Source organism: Didymosphaeria variabile (genome assembly GCF_027946475.1).
Source record: "Didymosphaeria variabile strain IMI 356815 chromosome Unknown scaffold_10, whole genome shotgun sequence".
Taxonomy (NCBI): domain Eukaryota; kingdom Fungi; phylum Ascomycota; class Dothideomycetes; order Pleosporales; family Didymosphaeriaceae; genus Didymosphaeria; species Didymosphaeria variabile.
In genome coordinates, this window is record NW_026611629.1 from 785,035 (window position 1) to 809,021 (window position 23,987).

The 23,987-nt window shown below is 53.0% G+C and overlaps 8 protein-coding genes across 8 annotated transcripts; 4 read left to right on the plus strand and 4 right to left on the minus strand.

The window, feature by feature from the left end:
- Positions 1-1,317: 1,317 nt before the first annotated feature.
- On the plus strand, positions 1,318-2,199 carry N0V89_012314 (uncharacterized protein; the record flags this gene model as incomplete). Its single annotated transcript, XM_056221035.1, has 1 exon — positions 1,318-2,199. One exon carries the CDS (start codon positions 1,318-1,320, stop codon positions 2,197-2,199), a length of 882 nt encoding a protein of 293 aa, XP_056065022.1.
- Positions 2,200-3,618: 1,419 nt separating this feature from the next.
- On the minus strand, positions 3,619-5,154 carry RSA4 (ribosome assembly; the record flags this gene model as incomplete). Its single annotated transcript, XM_056221036.1, has 1 exon — positions 3,619-5,154. The coding sequence occupies one exon, from the start codon at positions 5,152-5,154 to the stop codon at positions 3,619-3,621; it is 1,536 nt and encodes a 511-aa protein (XP_056065023.1).
- A 252-nt stretch (positions 5,155-5,406) lies between these two features.
- Positions 5,407-8,489, plus strand: MSH4 (MutS protein msh4; the record flags this gene model as incomplete). The annotated part of the gene is made up of 8 exons (XM_056221037.1): positions 5,407-5,979; positions 6,027-6,386; positions 6,436-6,585; positions 6,632-6,839; positions 6,891-7,097; positions 7,143-7,234; positions 7,280-7,858; positions 7,905-8,489. 8 exons carry the CDS (start codon positions 5,407-5,409, stop codon positions 8,487-8,489), a joined length of 2,754 nt encoding a protein of 917 aa, XP_056065024.1.
- Positions 8,490-8,662: 173 nt separating this feature from the next.
- On the minus strand, positions 8,663-9,593 carry N0V89_012317 (uncharacterized protein; the record flags this gene model as incomplete). The annotated part of the gene is made up of 3 exons (XM_056221038.1): positions 8,663-9,187; positions 9,246-9,381; positions 9,436-9,593. The coding sequence occupies 3 exons, from the start codon at positions 9,591-9,593 to the stop codon at positions 8,663-8,665; spliced, it is 819 nt and encodes a 272-aa protein (XP_056065025.1).
- A 586-nt stretch (positions 9,594-10,179) lies between these two features.
- Positions 10,180-10,639, minus strand: N0V89_012318 (uncharacterized protein; the record flags this gene model as incomplete). Its single annotated transcript, XM_056221039.1, has 3 exons — positions 10,180-10,236; positions 10,293-10,387; positions 10,450-10,639. The coding sequence occupies 3 exons, from the start codon at positions 10,637-10,639 to the stop codon at positions 10,180-10,182; spliced, it is 342 nt and encodes a 113-aa protein (XP_056065026.1).
- A 513-nt stretch (positions 10,640-11,152) lies between these two features.
- ERD1 (protein-ER retention protein) lies at positions 11,153-12,503 on the plus strand (the record flags this gene model as incomplete). Its single annotated transcript, XM_056221040.1, has 3 exons — positions 11,153-11,243; positions 11,294-12,364; positions 12,415-12,503. 3 exons carry the CDS (start codon positions 11,153-11,155, stop codon positions 12,501-12,503), a joined length of 1,251 nt encoding a protein of 416 aa, XP_056065027.1.
- A 2,241-nt stretch (positions 12,504-14,744) lies between these two features.
- On the plus strand, positions 14,745-15,377 carry N0V89_012320 (uncharacterized protein; the record flags this gene model as incomplete). Its single annotated transcript, XM_056221041.1, has 2 exons — positions 14,745-14,888; positions 14,982-15,377. The coding sequence occupies 2 exons, from the start codon at positions 14,745-14,747 to the stop codon at positions 15,375-15,377; spliced, it is 540 nt and encodes a 179-aa protein (XP_056065028.1).
- Positions 15,378-15,477: 100 nt separating this feature from the next.
- Positions 15,478-17,583, minus strand: N0V89_012321 (uncharacterized protein; the record flags this gene model as incomplete). The annotated part of the gene is made up of 2 exons (XM_056221042.1): positions 15,478-17,234; positions 17,352-17,583. 2 exons carry the CDS (start codon positions 17,581-17,583, stop codon positions 15,478-15,480), a joined length of 1,989 nt encoding a protein of 662 aa, XP_056065029.1.
- Between the last annotated feature and the right edge of the window lie 6,404 nt (positions 17,584-23,987).

A 23,987-nucleotide genomic window follows, 5' to 3' on the forward strand; every position in this document is an offset into this window, starting at 1 on the left:
TCAAATATTGTGTGGATGTGGGCCCAATACGCATAAAATATCGGGCGTTTGCATGTTCCACAATCGTGGTGTGATGTCGGAACAACAATCCCTCATGAATCAGCATGAAGGTGGGTTTGAGGCTTGTGTGGACCATGAGAAACAAGAGGCCAACATGACATGCATGCTCGCGCGTCAAACATGCAACACGAGGTGGGTTGGACCAACACACATAGCCAGTCGGCTTCTGCTGGAAGCGCTGGACTTCGTAGCTGTAGCCTGCGGGGGCTCAAATACTTCACACATTCGAACGGTCGTCTGGAGACGCGTTTCGGGCCGTTCTTTGTCAGTGCTCCCCTTTGCGAATGGGTCCGAGAAGCTCTACACACCCTCCCGCCAAACGTGGTGGTTGCATACAGGTGCATAGGTCCCCTTGCTACTAATGCCTGCCACGGCAAGTCCTGACGACGGTCGCTTAGAATAGCCACGAAAGCATGTGTATCTAATCGAATAAGCCCTTATCCTGCGGCGGAGAAACAGGAAAAGGCAGCGTCAGAAGTCCGAACGAAGCAGCCGTTGCCGGCCGTGGACCTTGAAGGCTCCGACGCCGGTCGTACGCTTGCAGCGATATAGCGGACCGTGGTGAAGAGGAACGAAGAGCGGCCCCTGAGTGGCGAGGAAGTGCATGCGAGACGGTCCCACGCATCTTCATGGACCTGTGTCGGAGATCGTCAGGATGCCGTCGCTCATGGTGGGCCGGCGACGCAGACGGCGCAAGGCTTGTTGGCTGGAGGGCGGCCATGTCGCAGTAGCCGTGTGTTAGCTGTCGCCGCTGCGCCCTCTGATTCGTCGCGGCCGCACGTCGTGCATCCACACGCGGCCCTTTGTCCCTTCCCTGGGAGAATGCGGGGAAGGCGCGCCTTCCTCGACGGGGTTAGCCCGTAGCTGATCCCGCGTCGCTCTGGGAGCGTCCCATATTAAGACGGTCCATCAGCGCCCTCTGCTCACATCGCCCTGCATTCCTCGACAATCTGCTGTGATTGCCCCTTCCGACACTGCTTGTCTGCTTGTACCTCGCTGTGAAACTGCTCCACACCCCTCCATCACGCTACCACGGCCTTATCGGACGCCGGTGACGTGACGCATCGCGCTTGGTAAGTGCACTTCAGCTAGCTCGGGCACATGTCTGCTATTTCTACCCCCGCGCTCCCACGCCTCTTCTGCCTTCCACACTGCAGTCGACCACTCGCAACCGCCAATTGACCTTGCTCCAGACGACAACCGGATCGAACACCCAACCCAGCCTCTCCCGCAACCACAATCTCCGCCACGCCCGCCATGTCCTCCGACCGCAACTCACCGCCGCTTCCGAGCCCCGGTGCCTCCGATCGAAGGCGTGCCTCCGTCACTGGCCAGACCTTCCGAGACATCTTCGGCCAGGGCAGCGCTCCCGGCCAGAGCCAGCCGTACCCAGGCCCCATCACCACGGCTGCTGTCAACGCCCAGCGACGACGTCTCTCCCTCACCACCATCGGCCTCTCGGCCTCGCCTAACCAGAGCTCGCCCTTCCAAACACGGCCCCGCACCGAGAGCCTCTCCAGTGCCAACTCAGGCTCCGTCGACGAGAGCCCTTTCGAGGATGATCCGGCTCCTTCCGCAAGCAGCAACCCCGCCACCCCATTTGCTCGGCGGTTGAGCTTCGGTGCCCGGGCCATGCGGGATGTCAGGCAGAGTAATGGCAGTGTTGGGAACTCCAATGGTAGACCCTCCATCCATAAAGTCTCCTCTCCCCCGACTGCAAGAGGTCGAGGTCTGTCTTCATCCACGTCTACTGCCCCAAAGCCCCTTTCATCCAATGTTCTGGCGACGGCTTCCGCATCTCAACGTTCGGAACGCTCGCCCTCTCTTCAATCATCTGATGTTTCTCATGTACTCGCCGAGCATTTTAAGCGCCATCCCGACCAAGCATTTGGAGAACACGAGCTGACGACTATGCTTTCAACTTCAGGCGAAGGCTACAGTTTTGCAGAGAACCTCCGTACCCGAGCCGAGCGCACCTCCATGTCTGGTGTCAAGCCGATGCAGACCCAGCCTCCCCCGCACCAGCGAGCTAAGAGCGTAGCCATCATGGAGCCTCCCGTTCGCGAGATGCCCAAGCAGCCTAAGGTGCCCGACGCTATGCAGGAGCGTATTCTCAAGGGTGACTTCTACATGGACTAGTGAGCCTCGTGTTTTGCCAGTACGAAGTTCAATCTTTTCCATGTATACTAGCGACTTGTTCTGCATAACGTCTGGCACCGATCTCGATATATAAGAGATTGCTCGATCTGGGAGCGCGAATCTGGGTTGTCTTGAAGCCTTTTGGACACTTTCACCGGAATTGCTCATGCAATGCTCAAGAAGCTGGAGCAGACTGAGTTACCATTGTTTTACCGGATCACAACACCGAAATCTACGTGTTTGGATCCCGATCGCCAACCCAAGGCTTGCTCATGGCTTCAGGCATGCGCCCATCAGCAATGTTCCTAGGTACGGACGCTCGGTCCCTTTCGACGACGACTTGATCAGGAGTTTTCTGTAACTTCCAGAATATCGTCCTTTACTTTGCATCGTTCCAAAAACACACAGGAATCGTCTTCCCACACTGTTCACACGAATGCTATTACGCTACGGAACAGCGAGTGGGAACCAACGTTTCAATTATGGTGGGGTCCTGCTCATAGGCCATGGACCCCAACGCGAGGCTGGATCGGCTACACGGCGTTTGTTTTGTACAGTACACCACTGTCATGACTTTCTTTATCAACCCACAAGAATGTACGCAGAAACAGGCTTGTTTCGGTAGGGATTACTGGGTCCGGGGGAGTTTTTGCGGATGACAACGTACCTGGCGACGCACGAGCATGATTCACTCAGATTGGACAGACAGCTGCTAAGACATGTAGCTATATCTGCTAGATACAAAATCAACCAATCTGATACAATCGCTTTGTCTCCACAACAAATCTGTTGAATGCTGTCGGACCCTGACAGGGCCGGCTCCACAGCTCCACACCGTCCATGCAGGCATGCGCGCTGCGCCGTGCCGCCCCGCCTCGCCCGCCCATAGATTGTTTACATTTCGATCAGGCCATGGCACGATCCTTCCCGTCGTACGAGCCGTCCCTGATCTGACACAGGCCCGGGAGGTTGGGTTTTGGGCCCACCTTTTGTGTGTTGGGTCTGCGTCCTTCACATTCCGGGCTTATCGGTGGGACAAGGGAAGTTCCGAGGGTGGGAGAAGCTTTGAAGGTGGGAGGGATTGGAATGTGGAGAGGGTGACACGGGGTTTGGATGCGCGAAGGTGTGCTGGAACTGGCGTGCAGAGCGGGACTTTAATGGTGTGTATGTTTCGAGAGATTCGTGTGGTACATCCTTGGATGGTGCTGTTAGTGCTACCACCATGTGGTAACATTAGGAACACTGAAGACTGGTGAAAGAGTGCGGAGAGGGAATGTGTTTCGACAAGCGCCACGGAATCGTGTGATGCACAACGAAGCTTGACGCGGTGAGACTGATCAAGTAGATAGGCAGGGGACATTCAGTCATCACAGGGGGTATATTGATCTATGATTCTGGCATCTCGGGCTTTGCACCACCTCAATTCCTCCATATCCGAATTTGCTTGTCGGCACCACCACTTCCGACACGCTCGCCATCTGGACTCCAGTCGAGCGCGAATACTTGGTCCTGATGCCCTGGTAGATCTTGTTTCAGCTTTCCGGTCCGCATGTCCCACACCTTCAATGTCGTATCCTTGCTGCAGCTCGCCAACAACCGACTATCTGCGGAGAAGCTCGCCATGTACACCGGACCAACGTGAGCGCGAAGCGTGAAAAGGAACTTCCCATCCCGAGCGGACCATAGCTTGACGTGGTTATCCCAGGCCGCAGACGCAAGAAGATTGCCGTCGGGCGAGAAGCAAACTTGGTTGATTTGCTTCTGGTGGCCTGTCATTCGTGTGACGGGTTTATTGCTGGTGAGTGGGGTCCAGAGGAAAATCGTGCAATCTTCCGAAGCGGTTGCCAGGCGCTCCACGATCTCTCCGTTTGTCGTTGCCGCCTTTTCGAAGCGCGATTTCGCTTTCGCGAGCTTTTCTTCTGGTGTTGGCGGTACCTTGCCGGTGTGGTCGTGGTATGAGGTTCGGAGGACGAAGTCAGTGGAGAGCGCGAGGTGGTTTACCCAGTGTGCGTGGCCCGAAAGTGTGTGGATGAGTGTGCCATCTTGGGCGTTCCAGACTTTGATGGTCTTGTCGTGCGAGGAGGTGTATATTCTTCCTGTGCCTCCCCATTTCACGCATGTGACGCTGCCCTTATGTCCTGCAAGCGCATACTCCATCTTCCCACCAATCGCATCCCACACCCTCACCGTCCCGTCCTTGCTCGAACTGGCTACTCTCGGCCGTCCCTCTTGTTGTAAATGGTAAGGTTCCCAAGTCAGACTAGTTATGAAATTTGTATGCCCTTTCAGCGGCCCACCGATCTGCTTCCCCGTCTCCGGATCCCAAATCCGCAGCTCGTTATCGTAACCCCCCGACGCAAGCAACGCGCCGTCCGGCGAATAGCTCACCGCCAACACCCATCTTGAGTGCCCCTTAAGTGTATGCGCTGGCGTTCCCGTATCACAGTCCCATATCCTCACTGTCTTGTCCCCACTCCCGCTCGCCATCCGCGAACTGTTCTTCGGACTAAACTGCACCGCCAAAATATTGTCCCCATGACCACTCACAGCCGCAGCGCACCGACTCACAGCCTTCACTCTAAAGACCGCCTGCGGCGCGTATTGCAGCACGACCTCCTCTTCGGCCGTCACTCTTCCTGGCTTCACTAACGAGTTGTACACATCTTCTTTGTCGCCGAGTGCCTCGGGGGACTCGCCGTGGTAGAACCGGTAGGGAATCGCATCGTCGTCGAGCTGGTCTTTGAGGCTGTTGAGTAGGAGATTGAGGTTTGTGGTCGTAGCTTGGGAAAGAGGAACGGTGAGCACGGGGAGGGTTCCCGAGGTGCCAGTGCTTTGGTCGACGAAGCGGATGCGGATGCTGCCATCGGGGATGGACTCGGTGGGGGCTTGAGTGCTAGACGCTGCAATGGCTTCGCGCTTTTGGCGCTTCGAGGGCGGGGGGAATTGGGTTGCCATGTTGAAAGGATCAAAATTCCTGGTGCTGTACTGCAGAACGCGAACTTTTGGTGGGGAGTTTGCGACTCCAAAATTTCGTTGCTGGTTATCGATAAGGATGGGCGCTAGCAGGGGTGACGCGCGAAGCGATCAGTCGTCACGCGTCTGTGAGGGTTGTAAGGTCGCTCTTTCCTCAACCATGGAATTTCCTCTGAAGCATTGAGGATGAGGAACAATTGATCCCACACTGACTACGCAGCTTGATTAACCATCATGGCTCACCGATCGAGGCCACCTACCTCCTACAGCACCTCGGCAGGCTCATCGTACCCGACGCACAGCTATAGGTATGGCGAGTACAACACAACTACGACGTCCCGTCCAAAGACACGTCGAAGCACTGGTAGGCCTTCGACAGCTCGCCCAAGGACAGGTGCATCTACCATTGCCCGTGTCGAAGCTCAGACCGTTATCTGTGCCGTCGCCGAGTCTCGCGGCATTTCACCAACAGTTGGCATATCCTTTGTCAACATGGACACTGGAGAAGCTGTGCTTTGTCAGATATGCGACAGTCAGACCTACGTCAAGACGATTCACAAACTACGTGTCTATGGCCCATCCGAGATCCTTATCGTGTCCACATCTGCCAGTCCCAAATCGAAGTTGTTCTCAATTATTGACGAAAATTTGGAACTCATGGATAGCAAGATGACACTTCTAGACCGCAAGTACTGGGCTGAGAGTGCCGGCTTCGATTACATTAGGACGCTAGCACTTGACGACGACGTAGAGGCCATCAAGCTCTCGGTTTCTGGCAGTTACTATGCGGTTTGTTGCATAGCTGCTGTACGAGGATTGATCGTTTTACGGGCCTACTAGCTAAAACTATTCAGGTGCTGAAGTACACTGAGTTGGTTCTCGGAATCAAATTCCCGTATCATTCGCTAAGGATGAAGTACGAACCATCAGAGGGTTCTATGCTGATCGACGTTTCCACCATATACTCACTCGAGCTTGTTCAGAACTTGCATAATCCGAAGTCAAAGGACTGTTTGTTCGGCCTTCTCAACGAGACGCAGACTCCGATGGGAGGTCGACTTCTTCGCAGCAACGTCCTCCAGCCGCTTACTGATACCGACACCCTGAACAAGCGATACGATGCTGTAGACGAGCTTCAGGTGAAGGAGGACATTTTCCATGGCACACGTTCGGCATTGAAGAACTTTCTGGATGCGGACAAGATACTGACGGCTGTATGGTTTGTAACTAGACAGCGACGTGTCGTGCTAACTTTTCTGTTAGCTCATCATCATTCCGACCAAACCAACTATACAGACTACGGAACAGAGTATCAATCAGGTTATCATGTTGAAGCAGTTCATCACCTCAGTCTCGCCCATATATGAAGCGCTCACTGGAGCACGAAGCTGGATGTTGAACAATATTCGCGAAGTCTGTGTGCATGGAGACTCTCCTGCTCAATGCTAATCTGTTCTAGCTCTGCGCCCCTGAGAACATCGTGTCGGTGCACGACCTCATCAACAACTATATCAATGAAGACACCACATATGCAAAGCAGCCGCTTGAGCTCCGGAACCAGCGCAACTATGCGGTCAAATCAGGAGTCAACGGTTTGCTCGATGTAGCACGAACAACCTACAAAGAATCAATGGAGGATGCCTATCAACATGCCACAGAACTGAGTGGTAAGATGCCAGTTACCTTGGCATTGAATGGAACTTGATTTCGTACTATAGAGGAATATGACATCAAGCTCGATCTCAAATACGAGGCTGGTCGGAACTTCTACCTTCGAATACATACGGCAGAGCTAGAGGACAAGGTCCTTCCGCCAGTATTCACAAACGTGTTCAAAAAGAAAAAGATGGTCGAATGTCAGACTGTGGAGTTGATGAAGAGGAACCAGAAGATCAACGTCTCTCACCAAGAGGTCGTGTTGATGAGTATGTGCACCTTGATAAGATAAAAGACACAGCTAATACAGGCAGGCGACGAGGCTGTCCAGATTCTTATTGAGGAAGTGCGTGGTCACATGTCAGCGCTCTTCAAGATTTGCGAAGCGATTGCGATGCTCGATATGGTCCGTGGTCTTTCTGGCTTTCGGATCTTCTGCTGACTAGATCAGCTGTCTGCCTTCGCTCATCTTGTGACTATTAACGATTACGTTCGCCCTCGCATCGGTGATACCCTCGGCATCAAGGCAGCAAGGCACCCGATCCGCGAGAAGATCATGCAGACAAAGTTCATTCCAAACGATGTGTATGCTACGCAACAATCCCGCTTCCAGATCATTACTGGCTGCAACATGAGCGGAAAGAGCACCTTCATTCGCTCGGTCGCCCTCCTGTGCATTATGGCTCAAGTGGGTAGCTTTGTTCCCGCAAGCACCGCATCCTTCCCGATATTACATAACCTCTTTGCCAGGATTGGCATGGACGACAGTATCGAAAGCAACGTGTCTACATTTGCAGCAGAAATGCGGGAGATTGCTTTCATACTGCGGAACCTTGAGCGGCGGAGCATGGCTATCGTTGATGAGCTTGGCCGCGGCACCAGCACCCGCGACGGCCTTGCCATCGCTATTGCTATCGCCGAGGCTTTGGTTGATAGCAGGGCTTTGGTGTGGTTTGCAACCCATTTCAAGGATCTGGCCACCATTCTCTCCGAGCGCAACGGTGTCATCTGCCTTCATCTTGCTGTTGAGGTAAGAGTGTCATCCCATTCAGGATGTCTTACCTCATTCATCGTAGATCAGTAACGACGATACTATGACAATGCTCTACCGCGCCGTCGAAGGCTCTGTGCAAGAATCCCATTACGGTCTTGCCCTTGCCCGCCTTGTGCCCTTGCCATCACAAGTTCTCTCCGACGCCGCCTACTTCGCACACAAGCTTGAGCGCCGCCTTCATCAGAAGAAGAAGACCTCCAAGAACGTCATCGCCGAGCGCCGTCGCAAGCTCATACTCGACCTCAAAGAGCATCTTGTACAAGCGTACAAAGGCACGTTAGAGGGTGATCTGTTAGCTTCATGGTTGAAAGAGTTACAGAAGGAGTTCGTCAATCGAATGACAGCTATCAACGAGGAAGAGAAGGGTGCTGTAGAAAGCGAGGAGGAAGAGGACGATGTGGAGATGAGGGAGGAGGATTTGGGTGACGATGAGATGATAGATGCTGGGAATGACTCGCGTGCTACGGCGACGGAATCTCGCGAGCGACCGCCGACAGTGATCTCGATTGATTCGCAGGTGTCGTCATCTACGGGATCGTTGTCGACGATCAGGCCGGCTCCGGAAACGATGTCATCGGTCCGAGCAGTCTCAGAAAACATGTGGTAAGGCGGTGCAGGGCACACTCATGCAGTGGATTGTAAGAGCATTGCGTCCTACTACGATGAACTATAATGCGCAAGTGCGTATCAACAGCTGTCGCCGATGTAGCAGACTTAGCTGTACATAACTTAATGTGGCATCGCCCACACACACATCGCTACAGTTCCTCCTAGCACAGCTTATAATGCAGTATCATGCTCATTCTCCTCCCACCAAATCTGCCCCAAATTGAAAGCCATCATAAATGCACCCTCCTCGCCCCCACTCTCCTCTACAACATGTTGGAAGTACTTCTCGAGCCTCTCACACACTTTCCCCCTCACCCTCAGCAACTCCGTTAGCAGAATCTTCCGCACTGCTTCATACCGTTCCCAAGACACCGGCCGCTTGCACCACACGAACTTCACTGCGTCAAGAAACTCTTCATCGTCGTACTCGCCGTTGACAAGTCGAGATCGGATGGTAGCGTAGATGGTGGAGAGGAGGGTGGGGTCTTGGGTGTAGATGGCGACGTTCACCATGCGCACTAGCCGCAGTAGCGACGACCGCTGCGTTCGCTGAGGATGGCCCGCGCCTTCTCCCAGAGAGTTCACGCTATCATGCGAGGGGACGGCAAGCGAGTGGGTTTTCCAGAAGGTGACAGCGGCGTTGACCATCCAGTCGTGGAAGGGAAGATCGATGATTAGTGTCGGTGAGTTTGGAACCTGGACGGTACGGAATCAGTGGTGGTTTGCTTTGAACAGGTTGGGAGGAGGGTGTTACTGTGTGGCAAGCAGCGTGTTGCTTGTATCTCTTAGCCGTAAAGTATAGGCACGGAGCGAGTAGGTGGAACTCGTAGCCCTCTGCGCAAAGGATGACGAGGGTGTCCTCGGGCCATTGTGTAGCGTACTGGACGAAGCTAGAGGAGGGAGTTAGATAGAGTGATAAGAATGCTGAGACGGATTAGGCGTACTCTTTGTGGAGTCGCTCTTTCTGAGCCTCAAGATCTCTTACGTTCTCGGTAATCATGTCTTGGTCAAGATTGTCCCTTGCCCATGTGTTGACGTCGATGTTCCCGTTGCCATCACGAGGGAGGGCTTGCTCACTGGGATTGTACATGGTCTCTGGCATTATGGGCTATAGTATAGTTAGATCTGAGAGTTTAAGTTGAGGTGCTCGCAGGGAGACTTTGGTGGCTGCGGTCGATATTTGAAACCATGGTCAGCGCGGCGTGGTCAACTGGTGTGAAAGCGAAGGTTGAAAGACGTGGGTAGACAAGCTTGAGCCTTAAGTGTCACAAAGCTGGCTTTGTCGTAAACAACGGTGAAGACGATGCAATTGTCGAATCGATGTTGCGTTGCACGATTTGCGTTGCAGGAAGTGTTGCATAAAGTGACTGAGCTTATCCGAATGAATAGGCAAAACACGTCCAACAGCCCACCATGCTATCATGTTATGCGCGTGAACGTCCATTTTAAACTAATACAGTCGTGTGCAAGGTACTCGCAAAGAACCTGCCCGACGTGATCGAGCAGCGTGCGGTCTTTGCCAAGGACAACTTGAAGGAGAAGTTTCGTCGTATTTACAGAATGTTGTTACAGGATGATCAACGCCCGGTCCGATGCTTTTGAGGTCTTCTGCCGTTAACTTTGCTTTCTTGCAGAGCTTTCCCTACGATTGACCAATCGTCAACGCCACAGATGCGGTGCTTATTCCTCTATTTCCCCTTGGGATTTCCCGTCTGCGCCTCGTAAAACTTGTCTGGCCATACACCCTGCATCATGTATTAGCCTGGGTTACTCGGAGACTTCTCAGTCCAATGTGCCTTACCGTCGACTGCTGGCTCGAGATGTTCTGCTTGTGCGCTTCCGTGTGCGGGCCCTTGTGCTCGCTCGTCTGCCTCAACTCAACATTCTCAGAGTCACCTGCATCATTTCATTAGCCACTGCTCCACCATCTATTGAGATTCAGTTGCTATGCCACATACCACGCTTGGTGGCTACCGCAGGTGTCGAGTAGGGTGTGCCTCCCCCGGCGGTAAATCGGTCCTCGATGTTCTGTGTTTCTCTCGTCTTGTAGGGATTCGGGAACCAATATTGGCGCATGAACATGTAGTAGGTGAAGCCAACGGCACCACCGGCCATGAAGATCTTGGGGATAGTGAGACGACCCGACATTCTTGTTGAATTGATGAAGTTTTTCGTAGGCCGAGAGAAGCGGAAGAGGTCGGTCGAATCGTTTGCGATTGAAGGGTGCGAAGAGGTGACGGGAGAGCTACGTGTGCGTGGAGGAATTGAGAGTGACGTTCGCAGCGGTAGACGCTTCTTCCTAGGTCATGCGTGTTATGCCCTTTGCGTACAGTCTGTCGTTGCTGTTGCCAAATGTTCGCGTCATCATGGCGTTAGCGTGAGAGCTCCCCTGTAAATCGGTCTTGGCAGGGACATCCCTGTAAGTTGAGGCTGAACGGCCTTACGAGCTAGCTGTGGCGCTCCTTTTGCGAAACCACATCTCCTGGACGCTCGAAGGGACACGCGACCACAACGAAGAGGTCTTGGACGGCACAACGATTCCTCGGGAAGGAGACAGGCGTACTCACCTCTAGTCACTCGTTCAATCCCATTCCATGAGAGAGCAGGCAGCGGGTGCTGAGGCGCATTTTGAACGATAAGAGGCCAACTGGCGGCATCAACATGGACGGTGATCCAGCGGTCGAGCCGGAGCTCGACCGATTCAGTCGCATACTGCCCCTGCCATATCGAGTCGCTTTGATTATAGTGATGGGTATGCGCTCTGCCTGCAGTATCATAGATTGAGCTCACAAGGTCTCGCAGGTGTATGGGCATGGGGTTTGAACCTCCACTATCTCTCTCTGATACGCATCGATGTGCCGTCCCTTATTCGATACCCGGCGCGCAACTCCCCGCACCACCCTCCGCATTACTTGTCTTGCTACCGCGTTGCACTCTCCCTCACCGTTCCGCTCGTCCTCTCCTTGCTCTTGTTTTGGAGCCTCACGAACGGCAGCCCCGCAGACATCGCCGCCTGGGAGATCCTGCCCAACCTTTACTTACTCATCCTCGTAATCGGCTTCATCGTGCCCATACCATTTGTGAGCAGGAATGGAAGACACCGGACACTTGCGACCCTGAAAAGGATCAGCATAGGAGGCATTGCGGAGGCTCAAGATGGGAAATTCGGGGACATCTTGCTTGCCGATGCACTGACGAGTTATGCAAAAGTGCTTGGAGACCTATTCATCAGCCTGTGCATGTTCTTTTCGTCCAAGCACAGCTCTACTGGCCCACCAAACCGCAACTGTGGAGGCTCCTTCTGGGTGCCGTTCATCATATCGATACCCTCGCTTATCCGTCTCCGCCAATGTCTTACCGAGTACGGACGCGTGAAAAAGGCGAACAAGCAAGCAGGACAGATCAGCGCCGCGACAGGCTGGGGTGGCGTCCATCTCGCGAACGCTTTAAAGTATAGCACGGCGTTCCCTGTTATTATCCTCTCCGCACTGCAACGTAGCCCAGAGCCCTCAAAATTTGGTATGTCCGAAGCCACGCTGTTCCGCCTATGGCTCGCCGCCGTCTTCATCAATTCAGCATACTCGTTTTGGTGGGATGTGAGCCGGGATTGGGATCTTACTCTCCTGCTGAGCAAAAGAGAGAGGGAGGATCCAGAGCATCCATGGGGTCTAAGGCGGCATCGCTGGTTCCACGCCAAGGAGTTCTACTACGCAGCAATCGGCATCGATGCTGTGCTGAGGTGCACATGGAGCATCAAGCTAAGTCCGCATTTGGACCATTTCAACGACTTAGAGGGAGGCATCTTCTTAATGGAGGCCTTGGAAGTGTTCAGAAGATGGCTCTGGATTTTCTTCCGCGTCGAGACCGAGTGGGGTGAGTGTGCTTCATGTTTACACAGTAAAGAGTGGAGAGCTAACATGAAGCAGTGCGTAACCACCGTGGCCCTGCACCAGACGACATCCTGCTTGGCGATTTTGCGAATGCATCGAACAAGTACGATGAGGATGACTGATGAAACTATGGTTCAAAGGTTTCGATGAAGCGTCTAGCATATGCATTTTTGGGCGTCATTGAGCATTTCCAAGGTAGTCATGCAAACTAAGATACCAATGCAGTCTCTTTTCAGCACCCGCTTTGCGCACTTCTACCGACCACAACAAGATCGAGTTAAATCTTGCTCCACGTCGCCCGTGTGTGACGTTCAATTTTTTTTAATTTTTTTTATTACATCTTCACAACGTTCTCAACTCGAGAATTTCGTCTGACGTGTGGCCTCGCTTTCACAGCCACTGTTGAAGAATCCGAACTCCGCCTCGATTTCTGCAAGCTATCCTTCCAAACTAACCGACAAGTCTACGATCAGCCAACGTGCAATTCAACACCATCCTCGCCACAAACGCTAATAGCCACACATTCCACACCATCTCTGCGGTCCGGTCACCAATGGTCAAGCGCTGCGACCATGTCGCGTTCAAGAAGTGCGCTCATACCTGCGCCGCCTATGGTGCTAACCCGGGCGGAGGTATCGCTGTGGCTTTGTGTATCAGTCTTGCAATAACATTACGGAGGGTATTGCTCGACAGTTAGGAGTAGGATGATGGTGAGGGCAAGGGGGTTCGAGTGATGGAGAATAACATGGTGCAGGTTTCTGGATCCGGATACCTGTGCTTGAGACACTTGCTTCAGTATACAAATGACTGGATATTCACTCTGTGTTTGCCTTTCAATAGCGGCTAGATAATCAAACAACATTCCGGAGTCACTCTCAGGCTTTGAAACTCCATCTTTTGATGACTGATAGAGCAGACGGAACTCTGATATGACTCCGAGGGCCATCTCCCTAAAGCTTACTACCTTCATCTACGGCCTCAGCCGTTGTCAACAAACAGGGCGACCCTAAGGGACACCATATGCAGCCTGTATTTCACCCATTCAGACTTCTCACCTTCACCTACCGCGGCCCGCCTTCACCCGCACAGATCCGCAGGCAACACCCTTCACGTGACGCTCACACTAGCACTACTAGCGGCTTCCAAACCTCTACATAAACCCGCCCGCGCCAGTCGCTTTACTCTTCTTTTTCTTTTCTCTTTTCATACTTACCTTTTTGGGGTTCACCGAGCTCAAGAGTCGGGGCACCACACCAGGACCACGCATTGCACGGCGCGGATCGGTTCAGGTTGTTTGTTTGTCTTCGGGCACTCATCCGGAGTAATTTTTATTTGTCGCAGTTTGTTGCGCGCTTCATTGGTGTGCCTGGCGATGCTGGGGCATTGAGGAAGGGCTTTGTGGATATATCGATAGGTATTCGGCGTGGTGAATCGCCTTCTTCAGTGGCGCTTGGCACAAGGTTCGTATTGTAACGACATTGGGCTCTCGACGCACGGATGAGTTTCCTCTTGGTTGACGGTTCACTTTGGCTGCACTCTTTCGTTTGCTGATGGACGGGCCAATTATAACAGACACAACGTGCAGCTTGTCCACATTCCCGGGCTCTCAAAAGATGCACTTAGGCTGCGTCCAGACAGTAGAAGCGACACCATCGTGAGTACCCTGGCGCTTGGGAGTTCTCTTCCTTTATTTCAGTGTAACATGTGCGAAAGGTCGTAGGTCCGTAAGGTGTCGGTAGCTAACCTGGAGCAAATTGCAGCGAACGGAGAGTCGGCGAACCCAAGTTCTACATTTTCTGAGAAACCTGTCTCAACAACGACATTCGAAGTTCGATCGTGTAAACTATTGTGGCGCACATGACAGCCATGATTTCCCTGAGCTCTCAGCCAGCCACTGCCACCCAGAGGGTCCCCCGCACATGCACCTCAATACCCGCTAACAGCAGCTGAAATGCAGCCACGATGTCCATGCCGGCCAGGCATCATGATCGTCTGTCTGCGCAGTCGTCAATCATTTTCGGAACTTATCTGGACAATTCTAGATCTCTAATGCCAGGTTTTTGCAATAGTAATTCAGGGCCAACACTGCTTCTTCAGCCTCTATGAGCTGGATGAAACAAGTCAGTGCTTACAAAGAAAGACGTGGGTGCATTCTAACGTCGTTATTGTTAGCCTGAGCGGCTGATGTTGGGCTATGATCTAGGTTGCTAGGGCTGAAGAGCTAGCACTGCTCTACCGTAGGTCCCTCGAAAGCCTAGTGGACGACGGACTTGGAGATGCTACCTTTGTTCAGGTATTTAAATGTCGTCTCTATGGAGCATACAGCTGCTGTACACCATATACCTCGACAGGAGTTCTCGACCATGTCTGTCCCAACTACACCCGCTTTTGTACATGTTGGAGCCTGGGATGATGAGACTAGGAAACACCCAGCTATGAAATGGATGGAGGAGTACACTCTCAACTTTAACAAGCGTGGAGACTGGGACCAGGAAGAGAGTGATTGGGTGAGTTCGCTTCTCCCGCCCCAAAGCAGCACGATTCCAAAACTACCCCACTCTTTTTGGAAAGCGCAACCACCAACATCTCACCTCTTGCAGCTCTCCTCAGACTTCACGCTCATCAAGCCGGATGGAAAGACTTCCACAGGTAATGCCGCCGCTTTCGCCGAATCCAAGGGCATGTACCAGTATTTCACATCCGAGTTTCATGAACCGTATTTCCTTGTCACCTGGGAGACGAACGAAGGTTGGGAGATGCTCGGTCAAGCCTACTTCTTTGCAGAGCTCCCTGGTAATGCGACAGCCCAGGAGAAGAAAGCTCAGGACCTGGCTGGGAGAGAGTGGGACGTCAAGATCCCAGCCGCCTTTCACTTCGTATATGTGAAGCAGAAGGATGCGTCACATGATGGTATTGTGCTGAAGAGGACTGAGATTATGAGTGACAGTCTGCCGGCGGTGCAGATTCTGATGGCGAGAGGGGTTATACAGCAGTGATGGGTTGGGGGGCCGAAAGGGTCAATCCGAAGAGCTCAGTGCTGGGTGATGTAGTTCTTTAAGATGTAGTTGTTACACCAAATTGTATACTTCTCCTAGTTCACACTGAATGCGAGTCTCTCTCTGAACCTTGTATCGACCTTGAGCCTCCAGCTTGATTACCGTCCTGTTCAACATCACTACCTGGCTCTTGTGAGTCATTTGCAAAGGTATCTGCTCCTCCACCATACTCCTCATCCAGTCTTTTCATCAACTCTTCTCCCGGTAAGAGGATACTCCGATCAATTGCCAGTGGTAAGCCACGATGTCTACCGCGGACCATCACAAACAGCATGACGACCTTGCTGAGGCTGGCGAAGCGACCACTAAGGCTGTAATCTTCTCCAGGCACTCCGGTCGACAGTCCTACAGTACCATACGCAGACGTCACCTCGAACAGCAGCGAGAATACATCGAACCCTGGATCTGCGGCACGAAGGTGACTTCGCTCGATGATGCATACAAGGAAGAAAGCGAGGAACTGGAACCAGATATCGTACGCCAGCTGCTTTTGAAGATGAGATGCTATGCCGGCAGCACTGTCATCACCCTCCTGCAACCCAATTGATCGCTCTTCGTACGTATTTGTCTTGCGCAGCGTCATCACCAGTGGATAACTGGAAATGTACATTATGACCAAGTAGGCCACTAAGCAAGCTGGCGCAAGTGAACTGAAAGCTATTATGTACGCTCCTGATGTTCGCAGACCGGTGGCTTGGAATAATCCGTCCAGAATTCGTTTTCCAACTGACATAACTTGGAAGTCTGGCATGCCGATGTTTAATATCTCGAAGCACAGCCATGCAGTGATATCGATGGTGATCTGGATAGCCAGTAAATACCATGTTTGTCTGCTCGGAAACAAGTAGATGAAGCAGCGTCGAGGATGCTGCAGAAGGAACTGTAGCGTGTTGCTCAGGCGAGATCCTTTAGGGACCATCTTCTTCATGATCCATATGGTCAGTCGGAGGAAAATTGGAAACTGCGTTTGTCCGATCAGAGCCAGTGCACCAGCAATGATGAGTATGTAAGGCATGCCACCAAACGGGACGAAGTTGGCATTGAGCACGTTGAGACCGCCGTTCGCAAACTCGGTGACCGTTGAGAAGAATGCCCACCATCCGGGGTTCACACCACCTGGCTGTGCGTTACGAAGGATGTCGCGCGTTGTGGAGCGATATGCGTATGGCATCAGGAAGACGATGCCAAACAGATACCAGAAGAGTTGATAGCCAATCAGGATGAATAGTAGAGCCTGCAAGGCGCGGTACTCCACACCACCAAGCTCAAGTCTGTCGTGCTCACTAAGCTCCAAGAAGCGCCCTCTCGAGTCCAGGTGTGGCTTGAACGAGACATAGTCATGCTGCTCTGGCCGCAGTTCACTCGTAACACTGTCAAATACGCGCGAGAAGAAGCTTTTCGCAAGTTTTGTCTCCCAAGGTGTAGGCACAAACCCAAATCCTGTCTGATGATGGAACGTTCGCCTCTTGTTCAATGGTTGGATTTTGACCTTTTTCGGCTCGGCTTCTCCCGCTTTATCCTTTCCACCTTTACTCCGTTCAGCATTGTTGCGCTGCCGCAAGCTGACATTGCCGCTTCCGCTGCTCCCTGCGTTCGTATGACTTTTCTCAATGTCCTGGACCAACCTCTTCATAGTGCACGAGTGCCTCACGACCTCAGACATTCTTTTACGGAACAATCTTTGCCGGATCAGAACAACTACCATCGAGACAAACGGGATGTTGCCAATCATCATTAGTACACAGAGGACAGCTTGTTGAAACCCGGATAAATCGCCCAGATTCACGGGATTGAGCCCTGCACACAGTTAGACGTGCGCCCTACAGACTGAAGTCGGATATTCGAGTATGAAAGGCCTTGATTTCACAAATCAGAGGGTGGACGTTAACGAACCGGTAGTTGTCATAGCGCTACATGTCAAGAACAGCGCGTCCATGTAGCTCAGATGGCTATCATAATAGCCATCCTTCGGTCCATTTTTCACACCTTCGCCGTAAACGATGACTGAGCTGATCGCTATAACGATGATGAAGTACAGCATATGTGCACGGTAGAAATTCAACGTGAAGAGCTCATCGCGGATATACCGGATGAAGTGCTGCTTCGCTTTGCGTGGTGAGGGCACATCGTCGATTGAGTCGGCCATGTTGCCTGTCAGCACACGCGGTTGCTCGCGACGACAATGGAGTCGGATGTGAAAAGATATGCATTGTCACTAGGAGAAGGTCCGTGAATGTACCGGATTGTTGTTGAACGCTTGAGCTGGAGGCAGTGCAATGCCAATTATTTGGCGTCGCGGCATGATGTCATTGGTTGATACGGCAAATCGCGCATCGCCGCACGCGTCCGGCGTGTGCCAGATCCCCTTTCATCAGACTTCGCTCACTTTGACTGAGTATTATTCTCTTTGTACCCGTATTTATAATGTAGGCCCTGACGATCTGGCGAACAAGAGCTAGTAATGACGATTCTCATAAGAAAGTCTCGAGGGTAATTTGGTTTGGCGGTACGGCCTCGCTCCTAAAGTCCTACTAAAGCAGCTTGTTCGGGGACTTAGTTATTACCCCTGGGGCTCGGCCTTTGAGCTCAAAACCGACTGCATCGTTAAAGATCACTGCTTGCGAACCTTACCATATCACAGCAAGCCTGGTTGGCTGATATCTTCAAGTGAAATTTGGTCAAAAGTCCTCTTGCATGTGTTGATATGGAAATTGTGTCGAAGTATCTTTGGTCAGCTTCAACTGGGTTATTCGTCTCTAAATCCGTCACGCAATTTCTAAACGACATATTTGACGGCAAGATTCATTGGCTTTACAGTTGGACTTGACAAGTTTGGGGATCGTATGGAAACATTATGGTAGGCGAGTGAGAGCTCAAAAGCCCTCGGTATGCCAAAGTAGTCTGGAAATTAGTATCTCGGTCGCAGGCGGCACCATGGACCACAAGACATCGAATGGCTCACGGGATTGATCGACGTCAACCTGGAGCTGAAGTTCGAGCTGGAGCATTAATGGCTTATTAAGCCTTGATCATTGACTCCATGAAAGTACAGCGGGAAACGTCTTTGCTGCGTAAGGCATCATCTAATTAGACAATGCATAACATAATGAGAGGTAGACCACATGTATTACCCCTCAGTCCGATCCCAGTGACAGTCAGGCTACATCACGTAAAGTAGTGCAACCCTACACATATTTTCCAATGATCAGCTTTCCTGGGCCAATTCACTCCAGTGTCTGATTAAATTGCTCTTTGCCTATGTTCCAGACAGAGGTCTTCTTGCAGTCACCAGAACTACATCACAGCATTGGGTATTCTTCCAGCAATATTCCGTTACGGCCATGTCGAGTAACGGCACCCGGTTCTCGATCTCCAGAGTAATAAACCGGCTGTGTTATGTCCGCGCAGTCACTTGATGATCAGACTGGGATGCGTGTAGAGGCTTTTTTGCTGGCAATGTTAAGACTTCATCACAAACCAATCACCAGAGACCTTCGGATTCAGTTGCGATCATTATTATTTCGACATGCTCCTTCGTGAGAGTGGATATTGGGAGACGAGTCATATATACAGGCAGACATGCGAGAAATCTGAAGCGGGAAGTTCTGAAGGGGAAGAAGAAGACAGCCATGATTCGGAGAGTCCCGAAGATGGAAACTTTTCTAGACGAGGAGGCTGGATCCGATTCTGACGCGAGATTGGAATCAACCCCTTCTAGCTTTACAAATCCGTAGAGGACGTTCAGAGCTTCAGGGCTTTGGTCACACAAAAATGCAAATTCTTACAATCACAATTCGCAGTAGACCATTATCCACGCACTGTCTCGTAATCTATTCCCGGTGGTTTCGAAGAACGTAATGAGCCGAACAAGATCAGACGAGATGGTGCTTGAAAGTCAATAATAGTGAAGAATTTCAGCTCTGCATCCGGCTTGACGACCCTCAAACACGTTAGCGTCTTCGAAGATATGGTCAGTGAATATTAGCAAAACCTTCTCCAGCCCGGACATTCGAGTGTGATTTGGGTAGCCGCTGATGGTCCGATAGATAGACTACTTATCGAAGACGAAGCGTACGACAAGGTGAAGAGCCTCGCATCGGCGCCGTGCCTCAATCTTACCTGAGGGTGAACAAATGCGTGTAAGGAGGAGCCCAATCACAAGGGCGAGCATCAAAGACATAACATAACATCCAGCAGCAGCGTACGCAGAGGAATTTTTGAAAGCGCCTTTCTGCGTCACCTTGATTTACGGCGCGACGCATTGTACAAAGATCGTTCTCGAGCTCCTTCTCATCCGACGTATCGGCCATGTCTGCCTTTGGATCAGAGTGCACAATGTCAACTACCGCTATACCTCGATCTCCCTCCGACGAACGTGTACATGTTGTTGTCGAGTCGTAGACAAACTTGTGCTAGCGAGGGTGCGGCGGGGCTGTGCTGGAACCGTGCAGGCATTCCACTGGGAGGTCAGGCCGATGACCGCGCCGATTTCGAGACGAAATCAGTAATAACCGGCAGACATCAACGAAGAGAAGCTGAAAGGGTAAGCGGCGACCGTCTCCAGTATATGGTACGTCGCTAAAGACTTCTCTTTCGATTGGCGCGGCTACCGCGCCAACCGCGGTGCAGGACTTTCTGAGTCGACTCAAGACCAGATTGACTCTCGATGGTTTCGCCTTGTTCTTCTATAGTCGCCATTCAGATGACGGTCATCCTGATAAATCAAATAAATGCAATCAATCCCACGAATGGGATCGATTCCATCAGCGCAAGACGCCATGCACTTGGCCCCCACTCACCATTTTCCACCCACTGAGCGGCAGCGCAATGCAATGCAATGCACCAAATCGTTGTCGTTATATCCGCGAGCCGGCGATCCTTTCGGACCATCTCTTATACTCGCCCAGCACATCTCCCCTATGCCCATTATCCGCGTGATAGTTCGCGACGCGTCACGCCACCTACGCCACCTGTGCTGTAAACAGCATAGCTCCCCGCTTAGGCTCCGCGGAGCCAATCCTTCTATACGAACCCCAACCTTATTTCCCAAAACCATGCGATAAGGGCGAAGCACTGATGTTTTGATGGAGAGGCAAGGCGCGATATCTCTCTCTCACCGATCAATTAGGATGTCCGAAACCACATAGTGAGCGCTAATGTTTCTGACTCTGACTCTGACAAAGATTGGGAGGGATCAGGATCGCTGCACAGGTGCCTTGCGGCAAGCGCAGGCGCACGTACACGTGCCATGGAGCCCTGCCCTGCCCGGGGGCTATACGGATGCGTAAACTCCCCGGTGCGGTGTGATTCAAGATTCGAGGGGTTCTTGGGTTTGGGTTGCTAGCTGGGGGTACAGTATACTTGGGTGGTACCGGAGCACGGGTAATGTACCCCTGAACTGGATGGTCGATGGTAAAGGAGCATTTGAGGGACGGACGGTGAGGAATGGGCGGCAGGTAGTGTTAGCGCAGGCGAAAAGCTGGGAACATAGTTACCGAGATACTGGAAGATGTTCTTGTGGCCAGAACGATATCTTGACGGGGAATTTGCGAAAGTGGCCCTGAGCGGCAGATGCCGATGGGCTACGGCAAGACTAGGTTCACGAATACACTTCTCTTAGCGTCTAAGATGAGTTCCGAGGAGGACACGTCGTGCGCGGGATTCGACGATGAATCGCCCCTAGTGAAACTGGTGTGGACGGTTGACCACCATAACATGGTTCAGAAAGAACAAGCATAGGCCTGAGGTGATGAAACATATCTCCTGCAGGCGTGAAATACACTTAAGCGTTCGAATGCAGGAACCAGATGAGGAGCTTGATATCAAACGTAAGACGGTTGTACAACTTGAGATGTTGGCGAATCATATTTCGAAGTGGGTAACGCACAAGACGCGGCTCGGCCATTACCCCGCCATAGGCTCGCCACTGAGTATGCAAACCAATTCGACGCATGTCGGCCTCGAGGCCAGGAACCTTGTATGTGGCTGTGGCTTCTCAATCACATGAGGTGAGAGCAGAGGGAGCACTTCGGTCCTTCTTGATGCAGTTCATCGAAAAATCGATCTTTGCTCAACCAAGTCAATCCACGAACATGTATTGGCAAACGATTGCCACTGGCCTCTAGGTGTGGTACGTGATCGTCAGAGACGTTCGTAATGCGCCGTTTGCATGTCTCATCTCATGGAATGCCTCGCTAGACTCGATGTCGGTCTTATGCAAGGTGACCACACAACATGGTAGCACAAAGAAAAAGTAAATTTCATTTCGAAACGGTGGCATTTTCTTAAGCCGTTGAATCAACAATCCGACGGGTTCCCACGGAATCGAGGGACCGAGGCAAGATGCCGTGTGCCATGTTGTTGCCGGTGGTTACCTCTGACCGACGCACTTGCGGCACCAACGACCGCTTCCTCTGTTGTGGTTGCATTAGCATGTCATCCAGCTACAGTAAGAGGAGATTATGAAACATATGCAGCGGGTAGCATAGGCGACGGCCAAATTTGAGCCCGGTCATGATCTGGCTTCTCGTTGATATAAGCAATCGATCGAGCCCGACGGCAGGCCTACGAGCAGTGGCGTCATCCAGGAAGTGGCCAGAAATTGTTATGGAATGCGCCTCTTTGCAATGGAACGGACACCTATGTCGAGTCCTAGAAGCATGCGGCTCGCTTCGCCGCCAGGCACACCGTTCAGTGCAGTGAGCTGAGTCGTGTGGAGCGTCAAAATAGTCGCCCGTACGCCTGGGCTTCTTGAACGGTGAAGATGGAAGGGGCCAGTAGAGATGATGGTTGAAGCGAGACGAGTCTGAGCGCAGCAGCCCGGGTGCGGTAGAGGCGCCCATTCGGCCCGGAGTTTAACAACGCACGTCGCGCACATTATCCATCGGTGAGCCGCAAATCACCTGGCCAGCTCGAGTGTGCCGTAAATAACAGTCTCACTCCCAGCGCTGTGGGCAAGGTCGGGGATGCGGGAGAGGACAGCAGGCGGCAGGGTGCCGTAAGCAGTGAATGCACGGGGACGTGCAGACCTGTGTCGACGCCAGCGAATGGGGGAGGGTCGCGCTGACGGGTGCAGCGTTGGCTTGGCCATGCCGACGATTTGATTCTGTGCAGCGGGGCCAGGATGGAGAGGCAGGCCGGACGGCGGGCGGCATGGGAGGTGGGCAATACGAGCGCGGTGTGGAGCAGCGGGAGTGGACGTTGGGTTAGCATGGAAGTTGTGGGGGAAGGCGCGACGCGGTTGCAGCTGCCACATACAGCCGGTCTGGAAGGCGCGGCGGCCTCGCATACACAGTATAGCAGGCGCTCGTCGCTGGCTCGCTCCGGGCCCGCTGGACTCGGGAGCAGAGGACGTTCCGGGCCACAGTGCGGCGCCGAGGGCACGTCGCACCCGGTGCTGGTGGTGCGGAGCGGCGTGCTGTTGTACACAGGACGACGCGGACGGGCAGCGATGGAGGCGCTCTCTGGCCGCCCAGGATGCAGTTCACCAGGCAGCATGAGTCGTCCGATCTCCGCCGGGCCGATGCCGCCTGGCCTGCTCCACCGCACGCATCCCACGCCAGCGTCGAGCCCAAGTGCCCAAGTGGCAGCCGGCATCCGCGGCGCGCAGGGGTCGTCGCCTGCGCCGCGCAGGCTGCCCGATGGATCAGTCCCGCCGTCCCCCGAATGCTTTGCATGTCACGTTAGCGCGCAGGCGGCATGCACCCTGGCGACGCCCCCACAAATCAACAACCCGTAAGAACGCCTCCTGCGCCCTAGCGAGACAACACGACGCCCCCGGCCGCTTGCCTGTGCAGTGTGCGACTGGACGCATCCTTCGCTCGTCGTCCGCGCCGCAAATGCTGCGGAGTCCCTCTGCTGCTGCCATGCCATGAACGCTCGACCCTGAGACCTCACCCTCACCCCCTTGTGCAACTTCATTTCCAGCACCGCCGCAGGCTCCTCCCGCCCATACGAACCGCTTCATATCTCTGCCGCGGCCCGCTCCCGCTGACCGTCAATTGTCCTCGTCGCCGCCACGCCTCCCAGTTAGCACCTTCACTCCAGTTCCCCGCTGGCGCTTCCGTCATGAATCGCCGCCTCCCTTCTCTCCCTCCTCTCAGAGACATGGTCGACATGTCCCAGGCCCGTGGAACCCCACCCTCGCAGAATGCCTCGTGGACCGCCATCAATCACCGAGCAGAGGGTCCTGTGTCTCCATCGGCGCATCACGCAAACCAACAGCTGAATGGCCAATCGTCGCCGCCCTCGCATCACCAGGACCAAACGGAAAGAGGCACTCTGCAACAGGACTCGACAGCTGCCAATTCCTCTTCCACTGATGGCAATTACGGTCGAGTTTCCTTGACCGGCCATCCTCTGCGTTTCTCTTCAGGCGAGCACCAGATTGCGGGGAAGCCAATCACAGCGCGCCAAGACTCTGCCGTCTTTCCATCTGCAACTTCCCAAACACCAACAACTGTCCCTTCAGGAAATCCTACTTCTCTAGCGGGGACCAGTCCGGAGTTGCATCATCGCACTGCTTTTCGTGATGCCGCGAGTCATCCTCTC